General features: G+C 47.4%; 1 protein-coding gene and 1 long non-coding RNA gene across 5 annotated transcripts in view; both read left to right on the top strand.

Moving 5' to 3' along the window:
* The window catches only part of LOC135908882 (monocarboxylate transporter 12-like), a 98,440-nt gene that overhangs the window by 15,928 nt on the left and 67,740 nt on the right, over positions 1-14,772 (top strand). For 2 of the 4 annotated variants that reach the window (XM_065440724.1, XM_065440722.1), the window contains exons 2-4: positions 6,911-7,188; positions 13,019-13,162; positions 13,678-13,738. In XM_065440724.1, coding sequence (XP_065296796.1) covers positions 6,999-7,188; positions 13,019-13,162; positions 13,678-13,738 — 395 coding nt within the window. In that variant the 5' untranslated portion in view covers positions 6,911-6,998. Of the gene's footprint in view, positions 1-6,710; positions 6,784-6,910; positions 7,189-13,018; positions 13,163-13,677; positions 13,739-14,772 lie in introns of those variants that run through there. The other 2 variants (XM_065440723.1, XM_065440720.1) reach the window with 2 other exon arrangements.
* LOC135908900 (uncharacterized) lies at positions 4,905-6,368 on the top strand. The gene is made up of 2 exons (XR_010566487.2): positions 4,905-5,063; positions 6,240-6,368. It is a non-coding gene; the product is annotated as an uncharacterized lncRNA (long non-coding RNA).

Below are 14,772 nucleotides of genomic sequence, written 5' to 3' on the forward strand. Positions count from 1 at the left end.
AAGACCAGGGAGGGAGGAAGTGTGGCTCCATAGCGGAGGTGTGCGAGCTTTTACACTGAAACTGAAAGATGTTACCGAAAATGGCCGATGGCGCAAAGAGTAAGAATGTTTCTTATGGATGTTCCTGTAAATGAAGCAAATTAATGACTTCAAAAAATATCGCTCCATCCGGTCTCGGTGGGAATCAAACCCGGGCCCCCGGGGACGAGGCGGTTACGCTTCCCTGACGCTTTATAACGCTTCCTGGCGGCTTCATTTCCCTTTTGATACATGGGAGCAGCATCTTCGGCAGAACATGAAAAAGAAAGCGCTAGAGAAATTTACGGTGACTAAAACATTCAGTGCCATTCCACTCGGTGAAGGTGGATGACCAGCGAAGCAGTCTGTAGTGATGACTATATTGATGTAATGTACGCTGATTACTATATTGATTGAATAAAGACACATACTTGTAGGTTCTTGATTGTACCATCTTTTATTTTATTTTATTACCATAGCGATCATCGCTCTATGGTCCCTATGGTAGATGGTTATGGGCTGAATGACGATGCTGGAAAAAATTTTTTTGTAGACGTGAAGTCTGTATATGACCGATTGACATGTGTATAGCCTATCCAGCAGGAATGAGACTGACCACTAACCATCTCTTCGGGTCAGAGCGAACTTGCTGAAGCCGACATTCACCACCTGTTGTGGGTTTGCCCTGCGTTCAAACCGAAGAGGCTCTGGTACCTCGCAGCAACTGGACTTTCGCCACATAATCCTAGCCACTACACTGCTTGGACGCAGGGATCACATTATCGATCCCTCCTGCATGTTATTAGATCCGCAAATCTTTTTTTTTTCATTCATTTATTCAGCCTTATTCGCCCGCATCCCATACATTAACCCTCGCATTAAAAAAAGTACCCGACAATGACAATGGACATAGAGTCTATAGGAGTGATCCAACCGAATACGTCCGCCAGAAACATCTCAATGTCTATCTTGGACGTAGCTGGTGAGATGTGCACTGTTGCAATGACAGACTCATCCTTCCTGTGGACGCCGGTCTTCAAGGGCTCGCTGCTGTTCGTCGGACGGAAGGCTGCTACACGACGTTCCTGGCCCGTCGACCGAGGCGCGCTCGGCGTTAGCGGCTTCCCGCCGTCTTTGCGCCCATTTCCACTTCTGCTGACGCCGTTTTTCTTGGAGGGAACGCAGCTCTATCACGGTGCGACCAATACGCGTCCTATTAATAGCACGGCTAGAACGCGACTGCTGATAACGTCAACAGGCGACGTTGATCGTGATGGGGCACACAGATTGGACTTTTACAGAATACCCACCTCCCCGCTCCATTTCCTGTCCTGGCTTTGCCACGGAGCCGAATGAGCAGAGCGGTATCGATTTCTTGGTCTACGCGAACCTCTTCTACGCACGCAGAAAAAAACGGAAACGTAGACATATTGAGATTCGCTGTAAAACACATCAAAAATTCAGGCAAGCGTCCTATGAAGGCATCCAGTTCGACGTTGCTTCTTGTGGAGCGTGCACACTACGAGTGTAGGCGCATATTCCCGAACAAAATAATGGATACAATTCGATTTAACACGAAAGCTGTCGAAGCTGCGGAGCAGTGATTCGCCAGTGCTTGCCTTATTGTGAGTACCTTGTGTGTAGCTTCTGTTAACTTGTGTTTTGCTTTTGATTTTCAGTGTTTTTATTCTTCTAATTCTTCTGTATTTAGCTTTTCTTTTTGTCTGTGCTTCACATTGTAGCACAGACGAATCGGCCCTCCTTCGTCGCTGTCTTTCGCGAGCAGGCGCCTGCTGTCGCTCGATCCGGGAAAGACCGGCTCTTTGTTCGCAGAGTCTATTTAGATAAAGCCCCTTAAACTTCGTAAAGTAGTGCCACGCTTTGAAGAATGCCGCCTCCTCCTTGCGCGCTCTGGCCGAGGCCGCCGCCGCGTCACTATTGGCCTAATAGCATCACGTGGGCCCTCGCGCCTTGCTTCAGCGCCATTTTTGTTCGAGAAGCGTCCACGGGGTGGCGAGGAGCGCATGTTGGCGCCGTTGCTACGCTCGTACAGTGTAGGCAGCGTCACGGTCGAGGAGGGAGTAAAGCCCCTTAAACTTCGTAAAGTAGTGCCACGCTTTGAAGAATGCCGCCTCCCTGTCGCGCGCTCTGGCCGAGGCCGACACGGCGTCGCTATTGGCCTAATAGCACCACGTGGGCCCTCGCGTCTTGCTTCAGTGCCATTTTTGTTCGAGAAGCGTCTACGGGGTGGCGAGGAGCGCATGTTGGCGCCGTTGCTACACTCGAGCAGCGTAGGCGGCGTCACGGTCGAGGAGGGAGCGTCTACGAGAGGAGGAACGAGGAGGAGGGTGTCGCTACATTACGAATACCAAGGGGTTTTAGGAGGGAGCGAGAAAGAGAGGAGAAATGAGGAAGAGTGAAGGCGGAGGAGGAGAGTGTCACTACTTTACGAAGTTAAGGGGTTTTATATTCAGACAAACTGTGGCGCCTTCTCTGTATCAGCCTGGGTTCTAGTGAGGTTCTCGTTTAGGTGTTTGTCGGGCACAAGTTCGCCCAAGGTAAAGTGATTAAAGCACCGTCACTTAACTGTGCGTTACAATATGTTATTAGGAACGTAATGTTGGAACAGGTATTCGAATTTAAACATTTAGGTGTTTATTTTACTCCTGCATTGAATCGGCACCGTCAAGTGGATAATGTCGCTTCTAAAGCATGCAAAACCCTGGGATTTCTTCGCCTAAATGCAAACACTTTTCCACAGTCATTTCGGGACATTTTGTACGAGACTTCTGTGATGTGAATTCTGGAATACGCGCGTGCGGTTTGGGACCCGCCTACTCGTCGAGTTCTGTGAGTTCTGTGAATTTAAGCTGGAGCGGGTGCACAACATCGCCGCTCGTTTCATATCTAGCATACGCGGGGCTCGGTAGAGTGCATCGCGTACGAAGGAAGCACTCAACTGGGAATCGCTTGGCGCGCACCGTAAGAAGTTCAGTCTGAAGTTTTTCCATGCTATTTATTGTTCAGCTGTTCGGGTTGATCGAGAAAAGTTTGTGCAAGAGCCTTTTTATAGATCCAGCCGTCTCGACTATGATTTTAAGGTCCGTGAATTTGCGACAAAAACTGAATTGTTTAGAATGTCTTTCTTTCCTGAACCACTAGGGAATGGAATAGACTGCCCAGCGATGTCATGAGTGTTGAATCAAATGATGCTTTCTTTTTGATATTGTAGATTGTAGATGCACATTGCTAAGGGCTGTGCCTTGTTTTCTCGTTTTCCCTCTTTTGTTATAACTTTTAACACTGGCCAGGAGCAGAGGTGTCATATGTATTTCTTCTTGTACCCGCCCCCCACCCCACTGTAATGCCTTGGCGCTGGGTTCTTTAATAAATAAAATAAGTAAAAAAACAAGGCGAACGCACCCCGCATATCTTGGTCCCTTTCAGAGCTGGCCGGTCTCGTGCGTCCGCACGGCACCGCGTAAAATGTTTTGCCACCTTCCGTGCGATTTGTGCAGTTTGGTGCGCTGGATCCCGTCATACTGGAATACAAGTGTCAAAATGATGGGTTTCTTACCACTTTGCCAAAGTTAATAACTTAATATCGTCGAATACCGTACTTGCAACCCGGAGCCCATCAGTGCAACGCACGCTCGACGGTCGCCCGACTGAAATTTCGATGGCACTGACAGAAATGAGTCGGCGCCGCGCCCGTGAAGTTGGCTTCGCAGCGTCGCATTTGAACATTGGACCTCACTTTTGTACCACGTGATAGCGTTTGGCGAATAGCGATGCGAGCAGCGCCGGGAAAGTTACGCGCAGCTCTGCTCCCTGCTGGAGCAGAGCTGGACCATATAAGGGTACACTTCAACACGTCACCCACGCACGGCCTTTTGCTGTCTCCGAGGTATAGTCGCACCGCGCGAGAGAGATTGTCCACGGCCGCCAATAGATCGTGAAATTAAAACAAGTATATAGTTGCACTCAAATTTAGCATTAGGGAAGTATCATATTCGTCGGTGAATTTCCCGGCCACGGTGGCCGCATATCGATGGGGGCAAAATGTTAAAACACCCGTGTACTGAGATTTAGGTGCACGTTAAGGAACCCCAGGTGGTCGAACTTTCAGAAGTCTTCCACTACGGCGTGCCTCATAATAAGAAAGTGGTTTTGGCACGTAAACCCCCATAATTTAATTTAATTTTTCTTAATCGTCGGTGAATTTTTCATTCGATTAACAAATTAACATTCATCATTTTACCTTTTAATTGACTAATCGCTTAAGCATGCTTACGCGTGCGTACGTAGCTCGCGATTTATCTCGGAAGGTTATTCGACAAACTGTTCGTTTTAAAATACTTGCCCAATGGCATATTTTGCTGGTACATACGGCGTCTTTAACAGAAATTTTATTCTTGCAGCCCAGCGTAGTTGGCGGATTACGACGCTCCCATGTTTCGGACGCTGCACTGCCGTGAACGTCGCCGATCCTTATCTCAGTTTTGATATCCCCGTCCCAAAAACGCGATTCACGCGCGGTCTGCTTGGATGCCAAATAACAGGGAAGAGAAGCGGACGCACCGAAAGCATAGAGAAAGGGATTGAACAAGAGCGGACACTCGGCGAAAATTGGAAACAGGAAACACGTCACGCTATACTTTTAACATCGACGAATTGGGGTCGCGAGCATCGAGAAAAAGAAGAATGTGAAATGAGATTAAGAGAAATTGTTTTATTTATTTTATTCTTTCCCGGAAAAATGAAGAATATCTGCGTATAAATTAAGTTAAACTTTGCGGCTTACTTTCGTTGCCTAGCGACAGGCGAACTGGCGAATGACGAGCCAAATGTTTACGTCATTCGTCAGACTCACCGCCGAAGCGAGAGCGACCGGCCGCACATCGGAGCGTTAATTGGCCTGTTTGGTCACCCGTCTGACTGTTTTTCTATTTTGGGATTTAGCCTGGTTTGGTGGCCTCCTGGCGAATTATTGCGTTCATTCGGAACTTCGACAAGGCAGCACTGCACTATTGGACTACGGCAAGGTGAGAAACTTTGTTCGACAGTCTGCGACGCACTTCAAGCAATTAGGCTTACTGCCCGGCAACTAGGCTAGACTTGTGACGCAGTTAACGAAAAACAGCGTGGCCGTCCAGGAGCAGTTAACTTGAATTAATGAATCGTACTGGGAGATCTTTGCGACGCTATCTATAAGCCCCAATATTATTTTAACTAATTTCGGTAGTTTTTGGGCACACTAGTCGCACAGGGGCTGTGACGCAGTTTCGCGTGTACTGAATTTTACTGCGACAAGTTTTGGCGCTTTCTCTGACTGCCAACATTATTGAAACTAATTTCATTACTTTTTGGGCTACCTTTCGAGCGCAGTGGGCGCGCCTGGCCCTGTGAATCGCTTAGCGAAAATCAGCTCGGCCGTGGTGCGCGGTTTCGCGCTTTCATGCACTGACAAGTTCATGGCGCTTTTCTTTCTCTGACGCCCAACATTGTTGAAAATTATTTTCGGTGCTTTTATGTTATGAGGCCCGCTCGCCGCGCCTGTTGTGACGCAGCGAAAAACAGCTCAGCCGTGGTGACAAAGTTAGTTTGGCGCGTACTGAATCTTACTGCATGCGACAAGTTTGTGGCAATTTTCATGTCCCCACGACAATTTAAGCTTTTCGGTACCCACGCTTATCGAAAACGCGACAAGCAATCGTCAAGAGTGATAACACGGGAGTGCGTTGCTTGCGCCTGCAGAATGCACAAGAGATAAGCCAAGGAGCTCAAACGCCAGGAACTAGTAACTCGAAATTCTTTCTTCTGAACGGCACCCACGCATTTTGTCTTGAGTGCGAGTAGAAGGAATTCTGCGAGCGTCCAGCATGCTCTGGTTGAGAGCCTGTGTTGTGGCCACCTCTGTGTATTCGTAGCGTACTATCGCGTCGGTTGTAGCCAAGTTCGCGAAACGCGCCGTTGCCCGCGCATTCGTGCCATTAAAGTGCAGGAAATAAGTATTGGGAAGAGGGGAATGTTTGGAATTAGAATGTGTTTGTGGTATGTACGGTATTGCTTGGGATGAGTCGGGTATTTTCTACGCCGTGTGTGTAAATACGAACTGCTTTTGTTTGTAATGCCGCCCACTCACCACTTTCGCACGCTTCGCCTCTACAGGAATTATTCTTAGATGTTAATACCAAAATAACGCTTGTAATTTTTTTCAGCTCACGTCGTCTGGTGGAGCTTCCTGCGGAAACTACTGCTGCTTACCTGGCGCCACAACGCTGGATGAATGCACAAAAAGCCCGCGACGAGCATTTACAAAGAATAAAATAAACGTTAATTTTTCCACATTTCACAAGGTGTCTTGCGTCTTTATGAAATTGCAAGTGGCACATATTCAATGGAGGCTTGTGAACATCGTTCGCGATCAATTTTACTTTATAAAATAATTAGCACATAAATATTTAATAAATAAAAAATAAATATGTAAATAAATATTTGCTGCAAAAGCAAAAAAAAAGAAGAACGGAGCCGGCGTGACGCGCACCAGCTAGAATTCAAAAGGCGCGCTCACAAAACCGAAACCGGAAGTGTGCTTCAGGTTTTAACATCGACGGCTTGGTGCGCTGCAGTCAATTCGGCCGCTGGGCTCTATGGGAGTGTCCCCTCTTATTGTATTCCTTTCTCTATGCCGAAAGGCTATTCAGTCCCATCGGGTGAACACCAGAGCGCGGGCTACGCCCTGCTTTCCTGCCGGCCTCAGCGGTGTGTGCGCACGAAGTTGCTTTTTAACCTAGCTGCTATGGGCAACCTGTTGGGATGCTCTGCCCTCTTGTCCCAGCGCACGTAGTTTCAATTAGCTAAAAATGCTGCCCTGGTTTTGCTTGCGCAGCTGCTGCCTACTTCTGCTGGCTGCACGATCTACGTGCCTCGTGCACGAAGTGAGGAGCTGGTGGGCTTCGTAACAAGCGCTGGGGCCGATGGCGTCGTACCAGGACAGCGGCCGCAGCGTGCTGGTGGCGGTGGCCTGCAGTTGGTGCCTCTTCTGGACCATGATCGTGAACCGCAGCGGCGGCATCGTGTTTGTTACCATGATTTCCGAGATGGGCGCCTCGCGCCAGGCCGCCTCGTGGCCCTTCTCGCTCCTTGGCGCCGTGTCCAACATATTCGGTGAGCATGCAAGACTTACGAAAGTGTCTTTACTCAGTAGTACACGTTTGCCCGGACCGGACTTTTCCTAATAGTATCTGACCAAGGCAATCGTGGCATTGGCTGCCGATGCGCCGACTGTACTCTCACCGATGCCGAAACGGCGGATCGCCTCTAATGTGTATTTCGACATGTAGAGGTAGGGCTATAAAGGGACGCGCTTTGCTTGATGCGAAATATTTCTATCAGCTCCTGCGGAGTTTACTAGCCGTGGTAGCTCAGCGTAGTTTATAACGTTGTGCCACCGAGCACAGCGTCGCGGGTCCGATTCCCGACCGAAGCATGCGCATCCCAATTGGAGCGCGACGCGAACGTTCTCGTGCACCCAGACTTCATCATCGTCAGGCTACATTTATGTTCAGTGCACCACGAAGGCCTCTCCTAGCCATCTTCAATTAACACTGCCTTGCCCTAGCTGATTGCAACTTGCTCTTATAAATTTCCCAAGTTAAGCACCTCGCCTAATTTTCTGTAGTTCTCGACTGCGCGTAGGTTCCCTTGGCACCCTTTGTGTAACTCTCGAGTCCACCGGTCATCTACCCTATGCATTACATGGCCTGCCCAGCTCCATTTCTGTCTCTTAATGATAACCTGAATATCAGTTTACCTAAGCTTAGAAATGCGTAAAGAGCCTCAGGTGCTACAAAGTATTCCGAAGTAACATTTATCAATGCTTGCGTCGTAGCTAGTTGGAGTAACATACTTGTGTTTAAAAAGCAGCGCTGCAAAGTTGAACCACAGAGCTGAGAATAGCATAATAAATTACATGTATACGAGTCGACAGATGTGCTTCCTATGGACTTCGTGGTTCAATTTTGCAGCACTACTAATAAACACAAGTATTCCGGAGTCTAACTACGGTGCTTCTCTTAGCTCAGGTGTTGCTTTGCGACATTAACCCCACAACTTGAATTTTCACGTGTACTGTGGACGCTTTCTGCTTAAGATATGTACTCCTAGAAAATCAAGACTTACATGAGCAGGCTTAGGGTGACAAACGGAGAAATCGCTCATTATGGTACACAATTTTGTGAGAAGGCTTTCGGGACAATCTATATGCATATCCAGCGTGTGTCTAGAGTGCTCGAGCATCCGGTGGTCCGGCCTCGATCTTCGCCAGCGTCGCCTAGAAGTAGCTTCTGGGCTCGACACCTTTTGGCTCCGCTTGTCGGAGCGTGCGTGTGGCTTGACCACTCGTGACTTTTTAAGACGGTGTCAGCCTGTTCGCGCAGCACGAGTTTTGATAGCTTACATCTGATTGCCATAGTTTGGAAAGAAAATCTGCAGATCAAAACCACGAGAAGGCTGCCAGTGGCCATGCAGCGTGCACGTTCTTGGCGCTCGTAGCCAACAAGTCTCGAACGCAGAAGCCACCGCTAGAGGTCGCTGGTGCAGTCCGCAGCAATCCAGAACAGTGTGACTATCACTGTACGTGTTAGAACATCCGTCAATCGTAGCAGTTGTTAAGTGGGTAATTAAACGCTGTTAAAGTGCCCACCTGCTGCACCGCTTTTTGCAGCATAGCCATTACATGCGTGCCCGGCAAAGCGGCAAGACCCGGAGACATCCTCCATCTGACCGTTGCGACCGCGGGGGGTTCGGTTTATTAGTGCAGTGTGCGCAGAGCGAGTCAACTTCACTCGGAGAAAGACCCACTGAAGAGACTCTCCAAATACGCTAAAGGAGGCACACAGAGCCTCACTTTAAGAAACAATTGATCAACATGAAGCCGTACATTTGTTGGAATGAGGGCACTTTGGTGCCGTTTGTTCAATACAGAGCTCAGCCGCAGTCACCAGCAAATCTGTAGTGGCTGTCGAGCATCTGTCATTTCTATATCATCGTGTCGGCGTCGTCCGCACGGAATTTCAGTGCCTTGCAATGGCGAGAAGCGCCGAGATTGACAGACGTACGAGCACAGTGCGCACTCCAGTGTGAGCGCCGTCTGCTACGCTAGCTGTTCCCTTCAGGAGTGCAGACGTCGCTGTTCGTGAGCATGCATCAAAGACAAAGAATACTTCATATGCGCTGATAAATTTGTTTATTTTGTCTTCTTGATTCAATGGCATGATTGGAGAGAAAATTAGAGCGAATCAAAATATGAATGAACGAATAAACCAATGATTACGTTTTTATTGCAAAACGGCTGGCCATGTGGCCTATTTTGGGGGGCTAAGAGAATTCGTAAGTGAGAATGGGTAGAAGGGCAGGGGTTAACAGATGACGACGGTCAGGCAGCTGTGTGCGTGTGCTTCGCAGTCTGAACAACAAATAAGAATTGACAGCAAATGACAGAAGAATGGAGTCTACCGCAGATAGCACATCATAATTGTCCATGGGCTTTGCTTAACACCGGGTTTTGTGCACGGGACCGAGCAGATATCTCATGCAGAGCGCGTTCCTCCTGACGCAAACAGTGTGGCAGACGGCACTCGCACTGGATTGTTTTGAGCGCTCACGCGTACTATAGCCAAGGTCGATCCAAGGTAAACTCACAAAGATCGCGAAGGCGAGGCTGAAATGTGTTTCTATACCAATAAGAAGCGGTGTATGTTATGGTCGTGCGATTACAACGCGACTATATCTCGCGGGGTAAGACACCAGTTGATAAAAATCATGCGTCCATTACTTCCCAAGTTGAAGCGCCTGAAAGAATGTTCAGGTGACGTCATTAGAACAGGAAAATGTCTAAGCTTTCTCAAGTGTGCTCGTAGCGTGCGTGGTGAGGCATGCCGAGATGATATTTATTTATTTATCCTTACTGTTAGCATATACATGCCAGAACAAGAGATGCTGTGTTAGGCACAAATAAAAGTGTTATCAATGTGAGTACAGACGGTTGTTTTACGAATTACAAAAGCAAGGTATTTTAAAAGTCAGACGAATTCATGAACGAAATTATATCGTTCTTATTCCTTTTTATCTGGCAGTGTTCCACGATAAATCCCAACCAACTGGCCCAACTTGCCATTTTGATGCAGTGTTCCTCGTTACCGGCCCGTTATTTGACAGAAAATCAGTTTGTGCCTTTTTACAGGGTGTTAGCGCATTGTAAATTATGGGCCAAGACGAGCTGCTCGTGAGAGGCCATATAGTAGCTTTTTGTAGAGCAGATGCCTCCAAGCCCTTGCACTTAAGGCCCTCGGTGAGGCAGTAGTGCTACTGGTATTTATACATTTTGGTATCTGTCTTTTATCATTATTGTGATACGTTTATACCTTGCTACTTGTTTAAGCCTCTCATAGCCTCGTTATATCGTCACAGTCAGCCACGTTACCCTTTCTGATTATTTTCATCATCGAGAACAAAAAAAAAACGCTGTTTGGCGCTCATTGGCCATGAATAGGCCATGCGCCATAGAACACCACATGTCATCAACATTATCATGAGTGACGATGAGGCGACGCGCAACGCCGGCAGACTGAACGTAAACAATTTGAACTTGCCGGTGCATCGCGTGTGAGGACTTTGGGGAATGTGTAGAATTAACTCGCGCTGTACATGGTTTGTTTTGAATTGTTTTCTTTCATGGCTGTTCTGTAATTATAAACGTTTGTCTTACAAATGCGACTTGTCCCTGCCTGTTTCTAGTTTGCCAAAATTCGTGACAATTAATGGTGAAATAATGTTGTTTGTAATAGTTGGAATGTTCGATAAATTGTTTATATAAATAAAGTAAGCACTTCCGGCTCGTAAATAAGCGCTTCCGGCTCGCAGCGAGTGTTGTCTACTTGTGTTACAACGTGCTCCGCGTTGACGCGACCTGCGCGGCCAGTGTTGGCCTCGAAGTTTCTTTTGCGATTGCCATAAATCGCCCTTGTTGCGGTGTGTGCTGCAAACCTAGCGATTGGCTAGATTTCAAGCTGTGACGTCGTGTCCCTCTTCAAGGTCCAGACTAGCGGAGCGGCTTCAGCGCATAGGGCTGTCGGTATTCGATCGGCGCCAGCATTTACGCGTTTGCGGCCGTCAACTTCATGCCGCAGGATTACTACCACAATAGAAAGTTTAAGCATGTCCTGTATTCTGGTAAACAAAGCTGGACTGGGCGTTTCTCAAGATGGGCGGAGGCGCAAGCGTCAGCGGCTTGCAGGTTGCAGCCACCTGTTAGCGCAGAGCTCTTCCAGACAAACAAATAGCTAATAAGTAGTAAACAAGTGTATTACTTTGCTTCTGGTCTAAAGCAATCGGAAGCAGCGTAATGGGAACATGTTAGCCTTTAAAATATTTCACGAATATGTGCACCGTCTTTGCGGCCTGTTCCGGGATGTAAAGCACTCTCCGACGCCTCCACTTCCAATGCGCACAGGTCACGTTTCAACTGGCTTTGCTAATGCAATCAACGTATTCATGCGCTGTGGAGCTAGTCGGCCTGCTCTCCAACCACATTACCTCGGATCCTTACGCGTACTGGAGAGACGCAAGTCCACATACATCGTCGACTTTTATGGCAAACCTGTCACCATCGCACTCGACCGGCTGAAGCCAGCCTACTGCGAGGCGACTCTCACAGCCGCATCCCTCAATTCAGCCCCGGACGTCTCCAGTCCTGTCGGTGCTCACGTTACTTGAGTCCGCCGAGTTTCGTGGACGTGCTGATATCATTCGCATATTATGCTGCTCTCTAGCGGTGGAGCTATGTAGCGCCAGCGCCATCGACACGATTTCCCTAGGAAAGAAGACGAGGTCAGGCGATCCCTCAGCGGCGCTGCAGCTTAGTTGGCTCGGAACCGAAGAAATAAAAGATCAGATGAGTTTGACCTTCGGTGCTGAAACAACGTCTGGTCGTCTCTCTCTCTCTCATGTGCCCTACAGCTAATTTAATACCTTCACAAAACTATTTTATTCTTTTATCACCATGGCTGGGGGTTGCAGCCTAGACTTGTACTACCTTTAGTCTATGTCTGCTATTTAGCTGTATTATGACGGCTGTTACCCTCGCATTAATAATGTAGAATTTACCAATGGTGCCTGCTATGTGGTTATGAATTAGAAATCCTACCCCGTATTCTCTATCAAGTAGAAGATCTCTGTAGCGATGGACGTGGCCGTTAGTCAGCACTACAAAGCGTTACCTGTTGTAATAACCACTCCAAGGATAATGATATCCCAACCAATGCCTCATAATTCCTCAAAGAGCCCTGCTAATCTAGCCTCACTCGATAGGCTTAGTTTGTTAAACGTTGCCAGGTCCAGTTTCCAGTGGCGGCGTCTACGGATCCACAGAATCTTAGCACCTTCTGCGAGCTTACAGGTCTGACCACCGTCTTAGTCAGGTTATTCGCACCCGCTGGTGACTGAGGGCCATAGTTAATTGCGAGATTCATGAGGGAATACCATCATTATACCCCATGCTGTAACAAATTATGCCACTTTTCGTTTATTCCAAGGATCACAGGAGACGGGAGCATGCTTTCAAATGAGGTGACGAATAACCATTCGGTTCACGCTGTGCTGTCCGCTGTTTGCCATTTCTGAGCGAAACGCCTGATTTCTTCCGAGCCGATTGTAGACTAAGTTGTATATAGGCAAGTCATGTACCGGTGAGCTCACTTTCTTACATGTCCTTTCTCCCTTGTTTTGTTGCATTCGGATGCTTTGTAAGGGCGCTATGCTCTGCGCTGTTGCGTATCTTTCTGCTCTGTTTGAAAATATCTTGCTTTACGAAAGCACGCTTTTTTATGTACCACCCCGTCTTTGACTGGTAAAAAGCAACTGCTAGTATTGCCGCATTAACAAATAATAAATCAATATATTGCTTATTACTTGCGTTAACCAGAGTTCTTGTTTCCAGGAGTCGTGTCAGGAATTCTCCTGCGAAAGCTGCCACTGCGAGCGGTTTCTATAGCGGGCAGTCTACTGGTGGCTTCGGGCATACTGCTCAGCGTGGCTTTCTACGGGGTCATCGGCATCACCCTATCTATTGGCATCATAACCGGTGCGTACATTCCATGAGCTTATAGCACACGCTGTCAACTGTTTGAGTCCGCCACTATTATTGCTACAAAGAAATCTGGTCCATCATTCGGTCAATCACCATGGAAACAGTGACTATACATGGCACACGCATGTTTCTACAATTTGCCGTGGCTTCGTTGTGAAAGCAAGCAACAAATTGTGCGGTTCTATGCGATCAAGTTATGTTGCTTCTTAGTCGCAAATTTATTTGAAGTGAAGCGTGACATCTTGGCAGCGCTACTAGCGCAGAACAACGCCATACCACGATGTAGTATTTACTGTGTAAGATGGCATTGTCACAATCCTGAGTGTGCACGGCGTTGATCGGGTACGCTTTGTACAGTGACATTCACCAGATAGAATTAGCCATGTGCGCCAGTTTTTCCGTAATGAGATATGAGGAATAATACTATTGGCCTCAGGCCTCTACGAGGTACATTTGAATAATCTTAATTTTGTTCCCCACTGTCTCCGAATTTTTTTCGTTTCTAACAGCCGTTGGTCAAGGCTTGATTTTCCCTTCCAACATGGTGGCCATTAACACGTACTTCAACAAGTGAGTGCAAGACTTTGTGATTACTTTGTCTCATGTATTCAGGGATGTGTTAGAGGTTACATTGTTTTCTCGTACCTTTACCGAACTTTTTGGAAGACTTTACTTAACGTTTCCGGCTGCTGGACCAGCCTTCGTCAGAGTACCGTAACGCATGTACAACACATACACAGCTTTCAAGGCACCGTATCACGAGCACAGGGCGCGCTATCTGCACTGACTAGACCATACACTGCGCATTATAACTCTTTATCATGGCGCATTATAAATTATTATCAATGACACGCATTTTGGAATACAAAAAATGAAATGCAGATGTGTTCAGGATACAATATATACAAACATGACCCTCAGGTAAGTGGCAGCGGTTACTATGATTATGTGTAGTGAAAACAAAATGGCGTACACATGCAGATAAAAGGCGTGATGTTTAGCACATGACATCTCTAAGTGCAACCTCGAATTATCTAAAGATCGACGTGTTAAGCGTACAACTTCGAGCCACAGCGAAATACGTAAAAAAAATAACCACACGTAAAAATACAGAAAAGAAAAGCGTTGAAATCATATACGTGCACTGTGTGGGAAGCGTATGTTTGTGCTCAGTCTAAAGTTAGAAATGTTAGTTTTCCTCTGTTTTCATTTATTCCGGACGAGGCAGTGTTAAATTTGTGAATCAGGTACGATTCGCGAAGCTCGCGGTCATGGTTGGTGCGGAATTTAGATTCGAGTGTTGTTACTTTGAGATTGTTAATTGAGTGGCCCGGCATGTTAAGATGTTTCGAGAGTGGTAGATTTTGTTGGGATTTGGCATGCGACCTGTGGTTGTTAAAACGGATCCTGAAAGGTGTTTCAGTCCGGCCTATGTATTGCATGTGGCAAGTGCCGCACTCGAGCAAGTACGCTACGTTATATGAATCAAAGTTGAAACAGGCTTTAATAGTGAACATGAATTGGTTGGCTGTGCTGGTGGCAGTCAATGTAGGCGTTATGTGAGCGCAGACTTTGCAACGTGGTTTATTGCAGCGGCTGCAACC

The sequence above is a fragment of the Dermacentor albipictus genome, chromosome 1 (genome assembly GCF_038994185.2).
Source record: "Dermacentor albipictus isolate Rhodes 1998 colony chromosome 1, USDA_Dalb.pri_finalv2, whole genome shotgun sequence".
Classification (NCBI taxonomy): Eukaryota; Metazoa; Arthropoda; class Arachnida; order Ixodida; family Ixodidae; genus Dermacentor; species Dermacentor albipictus.